Below are 23,173 nucleotides of genomic sequence, written 5' to 3' on the forward strand. Positions count from 1 at the left end.
TGACAACCCGTCCCGAATTATAATATATTTTGTCATTAATAGCGTGGAAATGACTTTTATGCCCTTGAACGTTGAGTGTGTTGTGTGAATGAGGCTAGGATTTGGACCAATTCATTTTTCTTCCTAAGTAGTTGGACCCAATTAGAACTTAAGATTTTTTTTGTTTATTTTGTTTGGTCAGCCAACCTGGACCCTACACACACACCCATTAACCTCTATTTCTCCCTCTCGGATTTTCTTCCATTTTTCGTACGACCCATACGGTCACTCTCTCAAACCACTTCATCACTCACATATCAAGGTTGTGGATCTTATCTTCGTGTTCTTTTCAAGCTCAGGAGTCGAACTATAACTTTGGTTGGACGTGAAGACTTTGGAAACTGGAGAACCAGGGAGCTCCGACGAGGTGCACTGTTACTCCGTTGTGATTGCGGATGTTTCGTTGAGTTTTAGGGTCATAGGGAGTCTTAAAACTTCTTCGCGACAGTCATAGAAGAATTTTGCAAGGTTTTGGACGTCGAGACACTCGAGTTCGTTGAGTTGCAAGGGTGGCCGAACTATCAAGATTTTTCCGGTCAAATTTCGTTGGTTTTAGGACCTAAAAGTGGTAAGGATATGTTCTTTTTGTCCTGAGCTTCACATTGGTACCAATTTTATGAATTTTGGTTGAGAATTGAGTAAGTTATTGAAGTTTGAAGTTTTTCCGAAAACCGGCGAGTGTAGCAGCAGCCAGCGCCGGAATCCGGCGAACCATCGAAGACGAAGGAGTATATTCCGTCAACTTTGATGGAATATGCTAATGGCGTAAGGTAACACTGTTAGTTTTTAGATGGAATATGTTGTTATTTTACAAAATATTCCCTAACGCCGTTAGGGATTTTGTCCAACATGCAAGGTACGTGCCTGCACGTGGGCGCGCGTGTGGCCATGCCTTGGGCGGCACATTAGGGCACGTGGGAACTTAGAAATTTTTCCTAAAAATATAAGGATGTTCGTGGGGTTGAGTAGGCCACAATGGTATATTCAAATGCCCTAATTGAGCAACATATGATAATTTATTACCTAGTTTTGTATATATGCTTAAAAATAACGTTAAAATAATTGTTTCGCATATAGGTGAGACTTTTCCAGAGAACGAGCGCAGTCAAGCGAGACTCGGGGGCTGTGACCCTTCCATATATCAGTGAGTGGGCTATTGGTTTTCAGTATATATATATACACACACACACATATATATATATATATATATGCTTGGTATTTTCCCAGAAAACGTGTTTAAATGGACTTGTGTTTTAAAATGCCATGCCAAATGTTTTATATTTAGAATATGCATTTAGTGGTTGCACATATTTATGTTTGACACTGCGGATGCTCAGGTAAGTTCCAGGTGAGTTTATAGATTGTGGATATGAGTTGCATGATTACGCTGAGATGTATCCATAACTCATAACCTGCACCCTAGTACTCCCGCCCGTGGTTAGGGCACAGTCCTTCACGTGATGTTCACTTCCCGCACCATACGCTCACCTTGGATCCAAGTTAGGTGCACAGTCCTGTCGTACAGACCACTATAGGTGATTTCAACTTATAGGTGACCCACGATCATTTGCACAGTCTTCACGTGATCATAGCACTTGAGCGTATTTATTTACACACAGTCCTGTAGTACAAACTACTTTAAGTGGTTTCGACTTATGTGCAAGCATACTTGTTGAGCTATTGGTTGAGCCGTACAGGTCACATTACGTGACTCCAGCTGGATGGATGAGCTATAGATTCAGCTATACAGGTCATGTTAGGTGACTCTGACTTATGTGTTACTTGTCATTGACTTACTTCACCTAGTTTACCTAATTCGCTATACTGAGATTTTTGGCATGGTATACCTGTGGATTTTGCTATTCTGAGCATAGTTATGATACAGATATGTATTCTAATTTCTAGGAAATTATACAGGTTTTACTGCGAGGGATTACTACCTTTGATAATTGAAATGGTTTTGAAAAGATTTGTTTTTGCCCACTCACATTTTCTGTTTTACGCCCCTCCAAGTTTTAGGTAGAAGTGCTTGTTGGTGGCTTACGAGGAATTAACGGCAGTTCTGACAGATTATCACTAATGTAGGATCACCTCTAGTATTGTATAATTAGTACTTGTCCTGCTGGACTGCACTTAGGCTACCTATACTCTGATTATGGTATATCACACTTAAATATCGGGATTTGCACTTCTATTTGCTTAGTGTAAATTAGTTAGCTTGGTTCTTAGTTACTCATATTTTTTTATCAATATCATTTCCGCACTGTGCACATGGCTACGTCACCCTCACGTGACAGCCAGCACGCCTTGATTTTGGTCGGGTGTGTCACTTGTAACAATTAAATTTTTTTTTTTCATGCACTTGAGGTTATGTTTTCGTTTTCCTCTCCCCAATTTCGCTTCTGAAAAAACATAAAAAAAATAATTGGGTAAATCTCAGTTTACTACTCTTAAGTTTCATGGTTTTCAATATTTAGTACATGAAGTTTTTTTTGTCCCAGAGTCATACCTAAAGTGTTAATTTTTGGGACAGTCTAATACATCCTTCAGTCTGGCTGTTAAGTCTCCCGTTAACTGATGACGTGGCGCCCATGTGGACAATGACTAGGCGCCACGTGTCATTAAGGGGTACACATGAAATTTAAAAAATAATAATAATTAACATAAAAAAAAAAACACTTTTCTTCTCTTCCTGACCCTCTTCCACTCCCCCTCACATCCACCCTTTCTTCTTGTTCTTTGGATTCCCTCACCTGCATTTTCACAAGCACTTCTTCTAACTCAGTAAATCTGTCCGCTCACAACCACCTTTTCTTCTGTTTTTGCAGCAATGGTTGCAGAGCCTTGGATTTTGAAGATGGGTAACTAGGTAAGCTCCAATCTCAAGCATGCTCTTCTTTGTTCTTCAACCTTCGAAGAAATCATCATTTTCCAAATCCCAACCCGCTGCCAAAACCCAGAAGCAGACCGTCGACATTCTCTACTTCGAGGTCGCCATTGTCAGGTCCAAGATCGTCCACCTCCATAAGTCCCTAACCGAGTTCGAGATCTGAAGCTCAAAAACGAGATCTTGAAGTTTAGGAAGAAGATTGCAGGAAATGGAGCGATAGTTCAACCTTTTCTATCCTCTCAAGATCTCACTTGGAATTAGGGGTTAGGGATTTAAGGTTTTGACTTCTGGCGAACTTGACGGTGGTGGGGGAAATCAAGTTATTGGGTGTGATCTTTATGTTTGTGAAAATGTTGGTGAGGGAATTCAAAGAACAAGGGAAAAGAAATAATTGCAGAAGAGAGAAAAAGGGACGGGGAGAGCGGAAGCAATTATCCCCACCTTTTTCTATTTTTTTTAATTTTTTAATTTTTTTAAGTTTTTAAATTTTGAAATTTGAAATTTTGGTTTTTTTTTTTTTAAATTTTTAATCTCCACGTGGACCCCTTAATGACATGTTGCATCCAGTCATTGTCCATATGGGCACCACGTCATCAGTTAACGGAAAATTTAACAGCCAGACTAACGGATGTATGAGATTGTCCTAAAATTAACACTTTAGGTATGACTCTGAGACGAAAAGAACTTCTTATACTAAATGTTGAAAACTACGAAATTTAAGTAGTAAACTGAGATTTACCCAAAATAATTTATAAAAAAGCTATATAAGAGATGATAATATCATGTCATCATGTTTCTTGAAGCCCTTGTTCTTGTTCACTTCTAAACTCAACTCTTGAATCAAAATACTATTTCCCGAATCAATAATCATGATTGAAACAATGAACTACAAAATTGTGCCAAAAATGAACAAGATACGGTCTTGGCACACTGGGGTTGTATTATTGGTATGCACTATGCACTCACTGGGTATTTCACTTCAGATTAGTCTACCAAATGTGGGTCCTAAAGCATCATGGACCCCCAACTCATGCATGTGGGACACGTGCAGCCAGCCACAAGCACCATGAAAAGGTTTCGGGGGTGCCTTGGTATAAACCCATGTGAAAACACGTAGGCATCCAAACCTTCTTCCCATGGGGTTCTTCTTCCATTCTGCAGAAGAGAAGGGTTAGCAGAAGATCCACAGATCAATTAACCCACCCAATATTCTCTTAATCCACCCAGAAAATAAATTCCTTTTTCTTTTTTTTTTTCCTTTCTCTCTCTCTCTCTCTCTCCAGTAACAGGGTGGAGGGACTTCCCAAGGAAGCTGCTGTTTCACATGGCCTTCCTATCTATTCTAATTACAGAATACCTAATATTGTGAATTAATTATAAAAAGTGCCACTACTATATGATATTTTGTCTATTTTAAATGAACTGCCTTGCATGTGTGCATGTGAAAATTTGCAGTATAATAACAAAGAAGGAGGGAAAAGGAGAAAAAGGGAAGAAAATAAATAAATAATCTGAGAGAAATGGTAGTTGGTGGGGTTCAGACCACCATTGATAATGTGCTATCACTTTCTTCCATTTCCTCCCGTTTGCTCCTCCCTTTTTCTACTCCTTTTCCTTTATAATTCACTTGGGAACTCCCTTTTGAGTTATCATGTTACTTTGGTTTAATGTGTAAATTTAGTCCTACGAAAAGGAAAAAACTAAAACCGAAAGAACTAACTTGCAGATATGCACAAATTGAATTATAAATAAAACTTAGGGGAACTAAGCCTACATTAAGCCTTACACAAATCACAGTTTAGAGTAGGCCTAACAACTTCTTGCACAATCCGTTAACCTAATATGAAATGAAACAAAAATGACAAATTTCGAGTCAACCCGTTAACGATTCGGGTCATTGTCGGATCACCCACGTTAACGAATCACGTCGTTATCGGATCACCGGTTAAGAACACAACCCATTTTGAAAGTCTAGACATTAGACATGACAATTTTTTGTATGACCCATCAACCCGATACAACCCGTTAACGAGTCAGGTCGTTATTGGATCACCTGTTGAGAACCCTCTAAGATAACAGATTTGATACAACAGAATCTTGTAAAATAATGGGTAAAACATAAAACCGACAAGAATACAATAAACACAATCCGTTTGCCAGTTTAGAGCCCTTTATTATACGTTGAGTCTCCATCCAAATGCATTTTTAAAACTGATGGGAATAGTTCTCTAGTTATCATTTAATATTAGCAGTAATGGTTAATATCAATTTGTATTAATTGTTTGTTCACCTTGTAACATGGCATGATTCCCTCGTATCAATCATGAGGAATATATGACATGTTCATTTGAGTTATTGACTCTAATTTAACCATATAAATTAACTACATAATGCGTATGAACTGGCTATGATTCTATATTATTTCAACTGTCAGACAAAAAATGCATAACGAAGGTTCATAATTCTTGTAAACTTCTTATTTCTCATCATTTTCTTATGCTGCATAAAAAAATGTTTATTAAAGTTAGAAATTAGTTTACTATTAGTGAGCAGCGACTAAGATGTTAGGGTTTGATGTTGGCAAATACACACGCTTTGATATTTTATTCTTTTTCTTTTGATTATACAATGATGGATCCACTTTGGGCATCATTTTCTGAATATTTGTCATACTTAGAAGTTACTCTTTACAAGCTGAAGAAGGAAAGGAAACCCTAAGATCGATGAAACCCAAATCATTCGAGCACATGTAGCTTTGGTTTCCACATCCTTTGTGTATGCCTTAAGATAAAGTGGCTTTTAATCTATTCCAAACTTCCATGTACTAGGTATAACTGTTTTAATTGCTTTTGACATAAACGTGTGGAACATATATTTTTGTAAATATACATTCATAAAAGAACAATGTTAAGGTTAGTCGTAACGTGTTTGCATGAGTAACTTTCAACCGTCAATCTGTTATAGGTCATACAACGCATCAACGGTTGAGAGTCGTCCACACATAATGTGATGAAAATCGATTTTTTTCAAAAAAATTATTAAAGGCACTATTAAGTTGAGCGTCCATAGGCATGCCAATGATTTTCACCGGTTAATACTTTTTGAGTTTCACAATGCAACACATCAATAAATGAAGGTCATCGCCTTGCACGTACGTGAACGCCTATCGCTAGCAGGATCCATTCATAATTAAACTGATTGAAAGGAAAGGCCGCTAGAGTCAAGCTCAATTGGGTAACTTCCATCATCACATTGGGATCAAGACTTCCCACAAATCCCAATATCAGTTTTGAATATATGATACTAGAGATAAACAGTCCTATCCTACTGTTTAGTCTCATTACTTTTATTAAGAAGTAATTACTTAAATCAGACAAAGAATTAAGAGAAAAGGAAACATTTTATTATGTTTTTATGATTATCTACTCAACTCACTCAAGTTGACTAAATATGATATAACAGATAATAAGAGAAAGAACACTCATAGAGGAGAAAATTTTTCAATGTGCCAAGAACATAGTTTGTATTATAATATATATTTAGTGTACTGAGTCATGTTTCTGACACACTGAATATCGATCGAGAGAGAGCATGGTATTCACCACATTCTCTGTCCCATGTTTGGTGTCGGAGAAACTTCCAATAAGTCCAAACCCTTCCCCGTCATTACTCGCGGTTAACAGCCTGTTGCAGTCCCCAAGATCTCACGAGCCCTCATCTTCTTACAAACTAATCCACCCCAATTATTCACTATTATTTATTTATTGTATACCATCACATATACATTAACCAATCTTCTTCTTTCCACTACTCCTCATACAACAACAGTTAGTTACACTCTCTCGCCTTCTCTCTCTATCAGTTTCAGAGACTGAAAATGGTGGAAAACCAGAGTGCATAGCATGGTTACGAGCGTTTACCCTTGCACCCGACCTCCTGTGTTCGAATTCCACCCTCCCTCGTGTCAAAGAAAGACAAAACCCAATAAGGAGAATTAGTCACAAGATGCAGTTGAGCAAAACCCAAATGCTGATCTTCTTCTTTTTGTGCTGTTCTTCATTTGGATTTGCAGCTGTGGCCAATGATGAAGTTTCCGCTCTGCTTTCGATAAAAGCCGGTCTCATTGATCCACTAAACAGCCTCAAAGACTGGAACTTTCCAGAAAATGAAGCTCACTGCAACTGGACAGGCGTATGGTGCAACACTGAGGGGCACGTAGAGAAGCTTGATCTCTCCCACATGAACCTCAGCGGCCCGATATCTGGCAACATCCAACGTCTCAAAAGCCTCACTTCCCTCAACCTCTGCTGCAGTGGCTTCTCCTCATCACTGCCAAAATCCTTCTCAAATCTCACAGCATTGACAACTTTTGATGTGAGTCAAAACTCACTTGTTGGTGAGTTTCCATGGGGGTTTGGAAGAGCAGGAGGATTGACGGAACTCAATGCTTCGAGTAACAATTTTTCGGGTTTTCTTCCCGAGGATCTTGGCAATGCCACAATGCTGGAGACTCTGGATCTCCGAGGGAACTTTTTCGGGGGCTCGTTTCCAAAGTCATTCAAGAACTTGCAGAAGCTCAAGTTTCTTGGGCTTTCCGGGAACAATTTCACCGGGGAAATCCCCGCTGAGCTTGGAGAGCTGTCCTCTTTGGAAACTATGATTATTGGGTACAATGAGTTTGAAGGTAGGATTCCAATGGAGTTTGGGAATCTTACCAACCTCAAGTATCTTGATTTGGCAGTTGGGAATCTTAGTGGTGAGATTCCAGCCGACTTGGGGAGGCTGAAGTTGCTGGAGACGGTGTTCTTGTACAAGAACAATTTTGAAGGCAGAATCCCAGCTGAAATCGGCGCCATTTCTTCATTGAAATTGCTTGATCTTTCCGATAATGTGTTATCGGGGGAAATCCCAGCTGAAATTGGGGAGCTGAAGAATTTGCAGCTTCTGAATGTGATGTGTAATCAGTTATCAGGTTCGGTTCCATTAGGAATTGGAAGTTTGAGCCAGTTAAGTGTTCTTGAGCTATGGAACAATTCGTTTTCAGGTCCTTTGCCCAGTGATCTTGGCAAAAATGCCCCATTGCAGTGGTTGGACGTTTCATCCAACGCGTTTTCCGGCGAGATTCCATCCACATTATGCAACAAGGGCAATCTCACCAAGCTCATCCTCTTCAACAATGCCTTCGCAGGTCCAATTCCGGCGAGCCTATCCACATGTCTTTCGCTTGTTCGTGTTCGAATGCAGAACAATTTTCTCTCTGGGACAATCCCAGTTGGGCTTGGCAAGCTTGAGAGGCTTCAAAGGTTAGAATTGGCAAATAACAATCTCACTGGTGCAATCCCAGAAGATCTTTCTTCTTCTACTTCACTCTCTTTCATTGATATCTCTCGAAACCGCCTCCATTCTTCTCTTCCTTCCACCATTCTCTCTGCTCCAAGCTTGCAAACCCTGATGGCCTCGAATAATGAATTTGTCGGCGAAATCCCGGATCAATTCCAGGACTGCCCTTCACTTTCAGTGCTTGATCTCTCATCAAACCATTTCTCAGGAACCATCCCAGCAAGTATTGCTTCATGTGAGAAATTGGTAAGCTTAAATCTGAGGAACAACCAATTGACCGGAGACATCCCGAAATCTATTGCCATGATGCCCACATTGTCCATTCTTGATCTGTCCAACAACTCTCTCACTGGTGGAATACCAGGAAATTTCGGAATGTCACCGGCCTTGGAGACTCTCAATGTCTCATTCAACAAGCTAGAGGGTCCTGTCCCAAAAAATGGTGTACTGAGAACAATAAACCCGAGTGATCTTGTGGGCAATGCCGGTCTCTGTGGCAGTGTCCTCCCTCCATGTACGCGAAATCCAGCATTGGCATCGAGGCATAGGAATGTGCACACAAGGAACATTGTTGCAGGATGGGTGATTGGGATCTCATCAGTTTTAGCAGTTGGACTCGCACTTTTCAGTGCTCGAACTCTATACAAAATGTGGTACTCAAATGGGAGTTGCTTTGGAGACAGTTTCGAAGTTGGCAAGGGAGAGTGGCCATGGAGACTGATGGCATTCCAGAGGCTTGGTTTCACAAGTACTGACATTCTGGCTTGTGTGAAGGAATCAAATGTGATCGGAATGGGAGCCACTGGAGTTGTGTACAAGGCAGAGATATCAAGATCAAACACAGTTGTGGCAGTTAAAAAGCTGTGGAGACCGGCAACAGACATTGAAACTGGAAGCAGTGATGATCTAGTTGGGGAAGTGAATCTCTTGGGGAGGCTAAGGCATCGAAACATTGTTCGGTTATTAGGATTTCTGAACAATGATACGAATTTGATGATTATATATGACTTTATGCCCAATGGAAGCTTAGGAGAAACCTTGCATGGCAAGCAAGCAGGGAGATTGCTTGTAGATTGGGTTTCAAGGTACAACATAGCAGTTGGGGTTGCACAAGGTCTTTCTTATCTCCACCATGACTGTCACCCACCAGTCATCCATAGAGACATCAAGTCTAATAACATCCTGCTCGATGCAAACCTCGACGCGAGGATTGCGGACTTCGGGTTGGCACGGATGATGGTTCGAAAAAACGAGACAGTTTCCATGGTGGCTGGATCATACGGTTACATTGCCCCTGGTGAGTTTCTACTTTCTAGTTTCACTTCTCAATCTTTACATGTTTCTGTAATTTTATTGCCACTGACAATTCTGGGACTTTGTGATTGTCCCATCAGAATATGGATACACATTGAAGGTTGATGAAAAGATAGACATCTACAGCTACGGCGTGGTTCTATTGGAGCTTCTAACAGGAAAGAGGCCATTAGACCCCGAGTTTGGTGAATCAGTAGATGTCGTGGAATGGATTCGGAGGAAGATTAGGGACAACAGAAGTTTAGAAGAAGCATTAGACCCCAGTGTAGGAAACTGCAAGCATGTTCACGAAGAGATGCTCTTAGTCCTTAGAATAGCATTGATTTGCACTGCCAAGCTTCCCAAGGACAGGCCTTCCATGAGGGATGTCATAACGATGCTCGGAGAGGCGAAGCCTCGGCGAAAAAGCAGCAGCAACAACGATCCATATGCTGCAGCTAAAAAAGACCAGCCTGTGTTTAGCACCTCACCTGTAAATGGCCTTCTCTAGGGACAGAATTTTGAGTTCCATTCTGGCAGTTATTATTTTGATTTTTCCATTTTTCCATTTTTCATGTTGTAAGATTAAGATTTATTTTTTCTGTTAATGTTTGTAATCAATGGTTCATATTGGTGTAAGAAGCATATATCCAAGTATAAAATGACTCAAGAGCATAAATTTTTTTACTCAACTCAACAAATCGCAATTTGACATGTGGTTTGCTTTGTGATTTTAATGAGATATATTTCCATAAGTGTCAAAGTGTAATTTGTAGATGCAGATAAAAAGAAATGTCTTCTTACATGCAAGGAGCGAAGCAGTGTCCATTTTCGAGGGTTCAACTTCTTGATATGGTAATGAAATTTCAACAAGTCCTGCAATAACATTGATAATTTCATTACCAAACAATTTCTCTCCATTAAACAAGGGGGAACTGAAGATTGCCCATCTGCTGAACAGACAAAAGCATTTGAGTGTGCCCCCATATATACAACTTTAACAACATTCACCAAAGTAAGCATACGTATATATATAGCAGTATTACATTGAAAACTAAGATTGCTCTCGGAGAAGGCGTAACAAAAATAAAACGAAATGGCATTCGACAGCACCAAAAATGAACCGAAAAACCTACGGTTTCTCCCTCTTCTTTCCAAAATGCTCCAACTATAAGTTTTGTCCACTTTGTACACACTTTCAAACGCAGGTTGTCTCTTCTTGCTTATCTTATGAGAAAAGGATCTAGGTTGGCTTACATCTTTGCCTCACATTCTTTTCCTGTAACAGGGGAGCTGCAAATCAAAATTAACGGAGTTAGCATCGGGTGAAACTGCAGGTTTCGGAGGCAAATTTGATTTTCCATGCACAGTCTACATACCAAGTCCATTAGCCTCAGATGTCCTCATAATCCTTAACCTCTTGACATTACCACGAAACATCCTGAATGAAAAATAAGTACACCCTGATAAGCTGTAAGCAAAACCAAAGACTCAAAAATCATATACTTCCGCTCGGTATGGCTTTTATAATTTTAGATACCGGATTCCACTCACACCCAACTATATATATAAGAACTAGCAGAACAAGTCAATAAATACTTAATTCAATCGTAGTATTACGCAGGCACCATATGCTTCATCGTTTATTGAAAAAAACTTACTCCCAAGGAACATCTCCCACAAGCATCCAGTCTCCATCTTTATCTTCATAAGTGAGCGCAAACTCAAATGATCCATCCAGCAACTTTGAGGGTCTTGTTGCTCCTTCCATCTCCTGACCACCTGAACCTAATTAATAGATATAATACCACCATCAGTCAAAAGGTAAACATTTCCATCCCTAATCGGCTAAGGTAAATAAATTTGATCTTGTCCAAATGAAAACCATGATTTCAAGTGACGGACTTTATACATTCAGAATACCAATAACTTTTAACTTTCATAACTGGAAAAGTTTTGGCAAAATAAACTAAAATTTGGAATTTTTCTTGATTCAATTTGACATTACAAGAAAGCTTGGGAAGATAATTCGAGTTCCACAGACCATTGTGCACAACTTAAATTCGAGTTGCCTGGATCTGAGAACAATAAATGACTAACCATGTGTCGAGGGCCCAAACATTTCCTCCAATTTTTGTGCTAGCGCTTCATAGGAACTATGCGCACTGAGATTAACCTTTCGCCCGATAGGAATCCCGTCCATATTCACCTTCACAAACAGGGAACCCCTCTGCTGCCCTATCTCCTTAGCATTTCCATTGGACTTGTGACCTCCATTGTTAACCTTCCCCGCACCAGTCTTGCACTCACTTTTCTCATTTACTGAGTTAAGTCCTTCAGTAGATGAAGATTTCGCTTGGAGAACCAAACTATTCAATCTATAAGCTCTGATAGGAGGCCATCCAACAACCTGACTGCTTTCAACCAACAAAAGATACAATCCCATAAGAGAAGACAGCAAAACCGAAAACCTTATAAAAAGCAGGCAAGATTACAATATCTCCATACAAACAACTCAACAACCGGCCACTATAGAAGTCCTACTACCTCCAACAACAAAAAATCCGCTTTAACGTTTCAGGGTGACTACAAAATCGCAAGTTTAAATGTTTGTACACTATGGTTTTAATCTAGAGCTATAGTTGTGTGTAAACCAATGCTTCCTGCAAGGATATTTGTGAATTGATATAAACAAGCAGAACACTGCCAAATACGAATACAGGTTCTTAAATCCAACAACAACAGATGACAAAATCAAATCAATGGCAGAAAATAAGATTGCAACAGAACATCATGGTACAGAAAGCTTGGAAAATCTAAAATAGTAACAATAATTTGTGATGTGCAATAAGAGAACCCAATCAATTTCTAAATCAATGGAACTCATAAATAAAAATCCAAAAAAAAAGAAAAAAAATATCTATTTCGATTGTCTTACCTGGCGCCATTAGCAGCAGCCACAGAATCAGCACTTCTCTTGGTTCCAGCAGCAACATTACCGCTGCTCAACGAAGAAGTAGAAGACGACGACTCGGAAGCCGACGAAGAAGAATACCCCACAGAAGGAAAATCTTTAGCAGTCAAGATCCTTGCAAAGTGACCTCTTTGCCCCTGCTGGTCCTTCCCTCCACCACCACCAAGGCTCAGCCCAAGACAGAGCTCGAGCCCAGAATCCTCAGGGGTAGAAGAGTCCTCAGAAGACATGGCAAAATTCTCCTCCCTGGACACCGTTGACTTAGTTAACGACCCACTTGCAGAACCTCCACTCTCCATTGAAACAAAAAAAGCTTCTTCCTTTCCACCTCAAATCCAACCAGAAAGCTCACAGGAACAGAACCCAGGTGATAAAATTTATAAAATTTTCAGGTGGGTCGCTTGCATAGAAGAGGGGACAAGGGCTTAATTTGGGGATAAACTGAAATTAGGGCAAATTGATTGAGATAGAAATTGGAAATTTGAGTAAGTGGGTTTTGCTTGGGGCAGTGGTCCGTTGCACAGTTTACACAAAAACGAAGGGCTTGTCGGGCGGTTGTGCGCAATTTCGTAGAGCAAAGAAGAATCCTTTATGCTTTTTTGGGTCGGTTTTGGGACAAGGAGAGATGGGCGGGGCAAGCGTTAGGTTTCTGGGGTTTGCTTTTCGGGTTGTTTAGGTGGTGGGTGGTGATAGAACGAAGGAAAGAGATGGGGTCCACTCATAACTCCGTTGTGGGCAGGGGACCCATTTCTGTCTGCTGTCTGCTTAATGCGCCTCCATCAATATCTTTGCTTGCTTCTAGACCATCTCAATTTCCCCTTTTCGTTTCATGAGTCATGAGCAGAGATAATCTGAAATAATTGTTATTTGGGATGGACATAAAAACTGTCAAATCGAAAACTAATTCAAACCGTAATATAAAAAAAAAACTTAAAATGTTTTGGCTAAAAAAGTTAAAAATGGGGGACAAAAATTGAACCTAACCGTCTCAAAACCAGTTTCGATTTTGGTTTGAAAAATACCAAGAATCAAAAAAATTGAATCGAATAAAAAAACAGATCAAATCAAATCGAACCGTACAATTTAGTAATAATTTCAAATGGAACAGTACTGAAACAAATAATTTATACTTTTTTAGTTTCGTTCCTAGTTGAAGATGAAACTGAACCGAACCAGACGAGACCTATTCCTAATTGTTACTCTATGTCTGTTATAAAAATTAGGAGATAATTTAACGAGCTGAGAAAATGAAATTCTCGTGCTTGTCAAGTAGGAAAGGCAACAAGCAATGGAGCCCACAACGCATACGCTCCAAACGACAAGCCGACAAGCAAGGTCCACCCATCACAGGTCTCAGCACGTTGGAGTTAGGACCGCGTGGGGCCCACCCTTCCTGTGGACGTATCTCGTGACACGTGTGGACCGACGGAACATCGGAGTTAATGTGGACAGATCAACGGACAATCGGAGAGACAGGATTGGCCAATACTTGCGGTCCGGATTTTGTGAAACGTTGACAAGTCGCAGGCTGTCACGTGGACTCCTCTGCAGTTTATGGTTGACACGGCGTCGTGCAGGCGGGGGACAGACCGTCAACGGAGGGGAAATATCGTATGCATACATCATCATTTATTTCCCGTGCTCCCCCGGCAGCCATTCACTGTCAAATGGTGACAATTAAAATGACGGGCAAATTTTGCCAAGCAAAATTAAATAATGGAAAATGATGAGAAGAGGGTAAATGTGGGCGTGTCTAATTTGATCCACATCTCCACTAATCAAATGCATTAACTTAAAGATGGGTTTAAGAATGATTAGAGATAATGATATGTAATAATAATGTGGACGTTGAGCGAATTTGTTCTTAATTTTTTTTAACTAAGTTTTGTTTGAGAAATGATGTGTCAATTCCACCGGCGGAGCCACATTAAGAGCTAACCTGGGCTGTAGCCCAGGTAGCTTTGGGTAGAAAATAAAATTTCTAACTCCGCCATTGGTCAATTTGTCATTTATTTGAATCTAAACACAACGTATACAACAGGAGCAAGAATGTTAACTCATATTTTTTTACTGGCTCTCACTTACCACTGGTGGAAATTCAAGTACATACATTGGCTTGGTTAGCTGATATTCAACATTGGCACTCCACACCGAAACAAGCAGAGTTGATGGCTACAAGTAGGGTCGTCAGGTTTGTTAAGGAGTTGCGAGCTACTGAAGCAGAATTTGAAAGAGATTATATCATTGCAATAACTGCTATGCGACATTAAGGTGATGATACCTCTAATTTAGGGTCAATAGTTTATGACATACGCTCATTCCTTCATGTTTTCTCTCAATTCAAACTTAATCATGCTAGACGAGAAGCAAATTAGGTAGCACATAGGCTTGCAAGAGCAGGACTTGGAGAGCAACGTGAGGTGGCTTAGTTTGAAGAACCACCGGGCATGGTGGCAGACATATTGATGAGGATAGTTCTATCTATTGAGTGATTATATCTTTTTCTCGTTTATTTTATAATGGTGTCTTCTTTTTTCTTTTATTCCTGTTTGAATTCTACATTAGAAGGGTCATTAATACTTCCTAAGAAAACTTCATTAATTGATCAAAACTTTCATAAAAATATATAAAAGAAAGTATAGTGCATTTGTAAACAAACCTATCAACTTTTTGTAGGTTTAGATTTTTTTTTTTGGTAAATGTAGGTTTAGATTTTTAATGTACCAAGAAGCTAAAGGTTACCAATTTTATTTTTGGATGTCCATGTCGACATACAGTACAAATACAGACACACCGCTTTTGACTTTAAGTTTTGTCTTTCCATGAACGGACCACCCATCATTAATTTGTATTTCACTTCACGTTAATATTTAGGTTACTTGAACCTTCTAGTCCTTGCATTTTTCTACAAAATGAAAATAAATGTTTTTTTTTTTTTTTTTTTTTTTTTTTTTTTTGGAAAACCAAAATGAAAATAAATGTTTAATACAAGATTTAGTGTCCATTTGAAGATCCTTTTAAAATAATTGAAAACACTTTTAGTGAAAATATTTGTTAAACCAATCTTTAGTAATAATGTAAGTAAATCTTAAAAAAAACATTTAAAGTGTTTCCCGAAAGAAGCACATAATTAGTAGTCCTTGAAGAAAGCACTTCAAGTACTTTGGAATTTAGAAATATTTTCTCTAAAAGTGAATTCGGTTATTTTAAAAGCACTCATAAATAAGTTTTAACTATTGCAAAATTTCATCAGATTCATATACGCAAGATTTAACTATTGAATTTCCGAACAAAAGAAACTTCACTTTTCATTCCACCAAATTACTTATTAAAGAAAAAAAAAATCTAAGGGAAATGTTTATGGGCTATACAAGGAAATACAGCCCAACTCTTCTCTACGGCTCAACTTTCTAAAACCCGGCCCAAGATTAAAAACCGAAAGCTTTCACACCGGTCACCCAAAAAACTGAAACACAAAAACCGATCAAAATACTCAGGTGAGATGTCTCTCTGCTATTACAATTCCGTACCAAGTTTTGTATGGAATGGATGATTTAAAAGTGCCAACATTCTTGCCTACTGATGTGTTTATTACTTCAGTTCTTCGGACTCGCCGATACTTGAGTGGGACAACCGGTGCATGCCGTGCAAGCAGGACCGGGGGCACTGTCGGAAATACCAATTCGCAGTGTTCGCTGCTTCGCTTCATTTCCGGGAATATGGACGAGGGCATCCATGATTAGGATGTCCCAATCGCGAGGGATGAGATATGAAAGCCAGGTATCATCTGCAAACGAGAAATCTGATCATTAATACACTAAAAGAGTTATCAAAACCCAAGCGATATATGTAAAATGTAGTTTAATGCATCAAACAGAAAAGTCTAGCTAGTTTTTGAACATTCTTCGCAAAACTTTTGAAGCACAAATTGGATAGCCTGGTTGTTTCAGTCAAACCAATTCACTGACAACGAGTTTAAGTGAATATCAGCAAAGGATGTTGATCAATTATACGGCGTTGGATACAAAATCATGTACCATTATTATGGTTTTACATGTAAAATCAAGTAGCACATGAGCAAAATATGAAAGTGCGTTTAGAACCCAAACACCAAAATAAGCAGGTGTAAGAGTACATGAGCACATGCACACAATGTATGTCTTTATGTGTATGTGCATGTGTGTTTGCACATATATGTCTGGTTTTTTATTTAAATCAATACAAACCTCCATTACGTACAGCCTTCACCTCCAAGACTCCAGCACCTTGCGGTCCAGACACAGGAAATGTGCAAGATACAGAATGCCGCTTATGAGCTACTGCAAGCGATGCATTGTACCATGGGCCCTTCGCAATAGGTTCCCCTATAGCCTCTATGATTGCTGGGTTCTTACTGGCTTTCTCCATGGCCTTGCTGCAAAGTTTCCAGGAATTGATTAAAACATGAAACCTTAAATTAAGTATACACATGTAACATTGAAACGGTTTAAGGTTGTTTTTTGAGCTCTGTATGAATCTTTTATCCCTTCAAAGAAAACTCACCTTTCTCCCTCTTCTTCCCTCGTTCTTCATTCTTCCTACACACTACTACCAACGAACAACCAGCCACTACGAGTATAACCACCCACATTTCCACCTTTATGTGGGGGCATTATGTCATGATCTATTAAGGCGTTGGGTAATAGAACATACATCAACCAAGCAAGATGCTGATACATAAGAAATTTATTCCACGGGCTGCATTGTTTATGTATAAGATGAAGCAATCTAAGTCGCCTATTAACTACTTTTTACTCAGCCTCCCTCCCTCCCTCCTCTACAATCAAGTTTGTAATCTATACGTTTTTAACAAAGCTTTTCGAGAAGAAGTTTCTCATAAGCTATATTACAGATGCTACAAATACAATCTCCAAATTCATTTGAACACGTTGTTGATCAGAATGTCGTTGATCCCAACTATTCGCAAACCAAAACATGAAAACCACCTTTTCAAGTTCAAGCATAGATTCTAAATTAGACCAGCAATACTTCCCTATATGAGCAAACAGATCAATCATACCATTTAACACAGACGAGTTAAAAGTCCCATCTACTTGCAGTTGGAAAGATACCTGCTGCAGCTTTGATAAATCAGAAGATCATTAAGAGCACTCAAAGCAACACCGCCGGTAGTGGTAATCAGAATAAAAGACACCGCTTTTCGACCAAAAGACGACGTGCTCTTCCCTTCATCCACCGTCTTCGCCGCCGAACTGTACAAAACCCATCTTATTAGCCACATCACACTCCATCAAATTCAGCCTAATTAGAATAACACAAAATTCACATTATATAATCTCAAAAGTAGTAAACTAGAAAATGGGTTTGACAAAAAAAAGCATCAAAATTTTGATTTTGGTCAAATATATCAGGTAAATGCTGTAACAGCTGAACTTGGTGAAGCAATTACTCGACTTTTTGGTCGAACAAAGCAAGATATGGAAATGGAATTTGATCAGAAATCGAAGAGAAAATAAAACAAAAACTGAACCTGGAAAAGTGTGTTGCTGAGGAGCTCCTGTTGAACAACGAAACCATCCTCCTCGCCAGCATTTTCTCTGCTCCGCTCGCTTGTGCTGCTGTGTGTTGGGTTGTACTACTGGCGTGGTGCGGTGGTGCCCTTCGGCCTTCGCTTCAAAGTTTCAAGCACCCACCGACTGGACCGTTTTGTCCCTCGCAAAAGTAGAGAATATGGGCCGGTATTGATATGGGGGTGAGGTCCATTTCGTCAAAAGGCCCGGGATTCATAATTTGCTTGTTTGTTATTAAACCTATTTGTGGGAATTCAAAGAATCAATCAATCGTATCCATTCATCGTATATCGTGCGATTAAAAATTATTTTAAATTTTTTATTTAAAAATAAATATAAACACTACCTAATAAAAACTGGTTGCACGATGTACGATGAACGAACACAATTGATTGATCCTTCGGATCTCTACAAAAAGAATCCGAAGAGGATTGAATTTTACGAAAACTAATGAAAAATGCTTGAAAACTTTAAGTTTTAATGATAAAGATAAAATAAAGGGTAAAGTGAATAGTACTAGGATTGACTTTTTAGTGTAAAAATATAATTTTTCGTTAAAATAAACAGTACCGAAAGTTTTTTCGTTAAAATTCCCTTGAATTTTCGGTAAGGGCATCAAGTAGTCAGGCCTATAGTATAGAGCAGCTAGTAGCCTAGTAAGACGACGTTACATTGCTGTGGCCCTGTGGGTGTGGTCGAATTAACCAAAAAGCAAAGAGTTTGCGGGGGAAGAAAACTTCGGTAGGGCGCATGGCCCCAACTGTAATCTTTTTTCACAAAAAACACAAACTCTCCTTGTTTTCAGTTAATTCGAGCCCACTCATGACAATGTAACTTTCTTTTTATTGGAAGGCCTACAATGCCGACCACGTGGCGCTTCCATCGAAGATTTACTCAAGGTTTGTGTGTGTGTTTGTGAGAGAGGGCAAGACCAAAGAAAGGACCCATTGCCGCACTGAAGTTTTTTCCCAAGAGAAATATCAACAAACACTTTCAATTTCTCATTTTACTACGTTCAACTCTATATATTCCTCTATCCGTACACTACATTAAATGTACAGAAATGACTATAACAGAGTTTCTACTAATCGTATTAATAGCTATGGACAAATATGGATACATTAGGGTTGCAACTTACAACCAGTGATTCTTGACGCATGCAAAACCCTAGCTTCTCTCATCTCCCACCCAATTGTTCTTCTCTTTTGGCCCGGTAGGACCTTCCTCCCCGTAAAGCTCAACCGGTAACTTACTAAAAATGTCCTCCAAATTATACTTAAACATCACAGGCAAAAGATTGATCACCTTATCAAGCTCAGTTCTTGAATTGTACACAATTGTTGGACCCCACTCTCTCATAAACTGCAGCCAACACGGCTCGGCCACAACCCCGTCTCCAAGATACTCGGCTGCAACAATCTCATACAGGACGCTTGAATCCACAGATAAGTTACTACGAGCAGCATCGTTCCTTATCCCAATGCCTAGCTTGTCTGACCCCTGAATGTAAGTCCCGGGATGAGGGTAGCTCGCGTGTCCATTTTTGGATGAGTAGACAATGGCTTTGTTCCCATCTATGTACTCCAAATCATATGCATCCACCCATTTACCACCGCTGTGCTGCGAGAAGTATATGCTCCAGAGCTCTCCCGAAAAGTTGCAGATGCGGAGTGTGAAGTGCTCCCAGTCACCGACATGCTGTCCAATCTTGCCAAGAGGGAAGTCCATAGGCCCAACTTTGAGAGTGGCTGGTCCATTGAAAGGACAAAACACCCACATTGCAATGTCAGTGAAAGTCCCACCAAGAGCCGGTTTCACATGAACATAAAGTTCTGCACTTTCCAAGTTTCCACATTTTATAATCTCTCCTCGTTCATTACTTGGCAAGTCTATCCAAAACCCCCCATCATTTGACCCCCCGCCAGGTAAATTTGAGCCACTGCCATCAATATGCTCACCAACTGACGTGCCAGTCTTGTACAGTAACGCTCCACTTTTGAAGAACCATGAAACAGAAGACGGCAAGTAAATCTCATCTGGATGAAAGAATACGGTAGGACCATAATGATGGATGAGTGAATGAATTTGATCAAGATTTGGCATTCCAGGTAGCTTCGAATTCAGATTCTTCAAGCATCCAATATGCTTCAGATCCTTTCTAATGCTCAAGTCGCTACTGCAGAAAAATGTACCCGCACAAACCCCTTTCCCCATCATTCCCCGATGATGTGGTCTCGTAGACCAAACTTGAAAAGGAAGATTTAGAGATTTTGTAATAGCATTAAGAACTGGGCGGTAAGTTTCACATCCGTCAGTCAAATCAACTCGAACACATCTCACTTCATCCAACCCAGGTTTATCAGGCCTGTTAGTCACTAAAAAGCCCATTGCTTTGTAACCTTCTGGTGGCTGAGGATGCCAAAAGTAACCATATGCACCATAATTGTCCTCATTCCCGTCATCAGGGCTCCATACTAACTTGTAATCAAGTGGCTCTCGAAGAGCTGGCAACTTGACACGCTCCCCAACATCAGCTGTTTCTGGCAACTCTGCCTCTCGAACCACAAGAACAAAACCGTGTAAAGGCTTCTCCTTGGATTGGCAATAGTGACCAATGCTATGGAATCCATCAGGTATTCCCACTGGCTTATAAAACGTAACAGTTTTTTGCTTGTCCTCTGATGGAGTGCAGGCCCAGATAAACTCAAATCTGGTTATCTTGAAAACCTCTATTTCTCCGAGATTGATTCTTCCAGAAGCAAAACCTTCACCTGAGAAGGAAAATACATCCGTAAATCATTTAGAAAAGTAGTCCAAAATTGTCATTCAAATAATTAACCGGAATCACAAGAGCTATGGACATATTTTTCTCATTATTCTATACTACGAATTCTCAAGCAGCAAGTATTTCTCATCGACTTTATAATTTTTTCAATTTTTTGGCGTAAAGTTAATGCTTAGTCGTACTTGAAGAGATTCTTTCTGAATTTGCACAACCTCCAAAATTTTGCATGTTCATCAATACTCAGCTGCAACATAGGTGAATACGAAACTACAAAAAGAAACGAGCTAGCTATTATTAAGAAAACAAAGAAGAAATACACCATAATCTACTAAATTCACAATTAACATCAAGCATGCTAATGACCCAAAAGAATGAAAACCATCTTAAAGATAAGGTGAAGTTTGTAATCCGTTGCGGCACAAAAGAATTTAAATCTTTAACCCCTATTTCATTTATTCAAGTAAAGGAAGAATTGATAGACCCTAACTTCTGGAGCTTTGAAGTCAGCAATCATGTAGTTAGAGAAAGAAAATATGTACCTAAACCAATATTGACTAGAAACTCATAACCAGAAACAGAACAAGCGAAAATAATATCTAATGGTTCCTAAAATGACAACCTTCTACAAGCCTTGACAGACTGAAGATGCCCGTTAGGGGCATTACCTATCAGAGATCATTATAAGAGGAGAGAAACTTCAAGAAGGAAACGAGGGAGAAAAAGAGTGTTCAAGTAGAATCACTAAACAACAGATATCGAGTTAAACCATGCCTACCAAAAGGTACATTCTTTTGTTACCATGCATCATATCTAATACCATACAACTTATCCCCAGTCTAAAGCATATGATCAATGAACAGGCCCTTTTCACACAACATCCACACTTCCGCTAAAAACCGAGTAATCAAAGCAACACAGTAGCATAGACCCATTTATGATTGGACCGTAAAACTGCGAATATCAGCATGTTTACAAACTTACCAGAGCATACAAAATAACATATACAGACAGAAAACAGGTCGATGATGAAGAACAATTTCCCCTGAAATCGCATAGATTGTAATTTGCATATTAGCAATCAAGGTCAAATTCAAACAACCAGTGGAGCTTCATCATGATACCCAAAATATGTTTAATTCAGATAAATTACTGACCATACAAATCACTAATTCCCAATTAAGCACTGATTAGTAGTTGCAAAAGCAAAATAACTTCAACTAGAAACGAAACAAAATGGAGAGACTTTTTTTTTTTTTTTTTTTTTTTTTTTTTCAACAGTTGCAGTTTCTGTCCAAAAAATGAACGGCTATTATTCATGAATCATGATCCATTAACCAAAAAAAGCAAACTTTCATAGCCACAACTGCTTGCATGCAGCACAATCCGCAAACCCATTAATCCAAATCAATAATCCAAATACTAATCAAATCAGCTAAAAATATAAAAACCCAGATCATAAATTTCAATAAGAAAAAGAAAATCCAAAAAAATGAGAGCTTTTGCAGTAGAATTTTACATACCAGGAGGCCATTGAGGGATGGGATCAGGCAGAGAGAAGGGCTCTTCAGGCTCAGGTGGGAATAAATCGGTTAGTTGATTCCAATGGAAGCACTTGCACCCGAACATCACTAACCCGAAACCGAAACCGAAACCGAAACTTTCTGCTTCTGTCTCGGCCTCTGGTCTGAAACTCGGATTTCAGAATTATCGGAGATGCGATAGAACAGTTGAGAAAGTGACGAATAGAATCCTTAAATGTGTGAGACGCAATAGTCATGTTTGTGGGGCCAACTCCCACAATGCACACTTAACTTTTTACAAAAGATGTTGATGATGATGATGAAAGATGAAGATGATATGATTAATGAATTTGTGTTCATGGCGGAGTGGGTTTCCTACCGTACTTATGAGTATCGAATATTTTACATATTTTTTTATTATCAAAATATTATTTATTGATAAATAATAAATATATAATAGGTAATCCTCACGGCTCCGTAGTTAGGGACGAATTTCATGTCCGTATTCCACACAACACGTCCTCGATACAATTCTTGCCGCTAGTGAATCGCATGATCATATTAAAAAAAAAAAAAAAAACTGAAATGTCTATGTAAGTCTTCTCAAGTTTGCATAACAACAAAATGAGAGCATCGATTGGATTCTCTGGAGCTTCGATTGTGTATGCCGCAGAAAGGAGGGTATCTTGGTTTGCAACATGAAAACCTCCATTCGTTAGTGTTTTTTACCAATGGTGCTTAAGCCATCTTCAAGTTCTATAT

At 39.3% G+C, this 23,173-nt stretch overlaps 4 protein-coding genes across 5 annotated transcripts; 1 reads left to right on the top strand and 3 right to left on the bottom strand.

The window, feature by feature from the left end:
• Window positions 1-4,172: 4,172 nt before the first annotated feature.
• LOC137727375 (uncharacterized) lies at window positions 4,173-10,269 on the top strand. Its single transcript, XM_068466247.2, has 2 exons — window positions 4,173-9,566; window positions 9,664-10,269. The coding sequence occupies exons 1-2, from the start codon at window positions 6,935-6,937 to the stop codon at window positions 10,071-10,073; spliced, it is 3,042 nt and encodes a 1,013-aa protein (XP_068322348.2). The 5' UTR covers window positions 4,173-6,934; the 3' UTR covers window positions 10,074-10,269.
• Window positions 10,270-10,439: 170 nt separating this feature from the next.
• Window positions 10,440-13,259, bottom strand: LOC137727373 (auxin-responsive protein IAA11). Its single transcript, XM_068466244.2, has 5 exons — window positions 12,501-13,259; window positions 11,663-11,976; window positions 11,224-11,350; window positions 10,942-11,003; window positions 10,440-10,855 (listed from the first exon to the last, which is right to left on the bottom strand). The coding sequence occupies exons 1-5, from the start codon at window positions 12,833-12,835 to the stop codon at window positions 10,806-10,808; spliced, it is 888 nt and encodes a 295-aa protein (XP_068322345.2). The 5' UTR covers window positions 12,836-13,259; the 3' UTR covers window positions 10,440-10,805.
• Window positions 13,260-15,818: 2,559 nt separating this feature from the next.
• Window positions 15,819-18,249, bottom strand: LOC137727374 (uncharacterized). Its single transcript, XM_068466245.2, has 4 exons — window positions 18,067-18,249; window positions 17,648-17,788; window positions 16,763-16,950; window positions 15,819-16,323 (listed from the first exon to the last, which is right to left on the bottom strand). Exons 1-4 carry the CDS (start codon window positions 18,126-18,128, stop codon window positions 16,133-16,135), a joined length of 582 nt encoding a protein of 193 aa, XP_068322346.2. The 5' UTR covers window positions 18,129-18,249; the 3' UTR covers window positions 15,819-16,132.
• Window positions 18,250-19,084: 835 nt separating this feature from the next.
• On the bottom strand, window positions 19,085-22,788 carry LOC137727372 (hypothetical protein At1g04090-like). Of its 2 annotated transcripts, XM_068466243.2 has the most exons (3): window positions 22,412-22,769; window positions 21,074-21,158; window positions 19,085-20,877 (listed from the first exon to the last, which is right to left on the bottom strand). In XM_068466243.2, the coding sequence occupies exons 2-3, from the start codon at window positions 21,123-21,125 to the stop codon at window positions 19,274-19,276; spliced, it is 1,656 nt and encodes a 551-aa protein (XP_068322344.2). In that variant the 5' UTR covers window positions 21,126-21,158; window positions 22,412-22,769; the 3' UTR covers window positions 19,085-19,273. The 2 variants fall into 2 exon arrangements, with proteins under 2 accessions (XP_068322344.2, XP_068322343.2); XM_068466242.2 differs by lacking the exon at window positions 21,074-21,158 and having other exon boundaries at window positions 22,412-22,788.
• Window positions 22,789-23,173: the final 385 nt, after the last annotated feature.

The sequence above is a fragment of the Pyrus communis genome, chromosome 10 (genome assembly GCF_041283825.1).
Source record: "Pyrus communis isolate YQ-2024b chromosome 10, ASM4128382v1, whole genome shotgun sequence".
NCBI lineage: Eukaryota > Viridiplantae > Streptophyta > Magnoliopsida > Rosales > Rosaceae > Pyrus > Pyrus communis.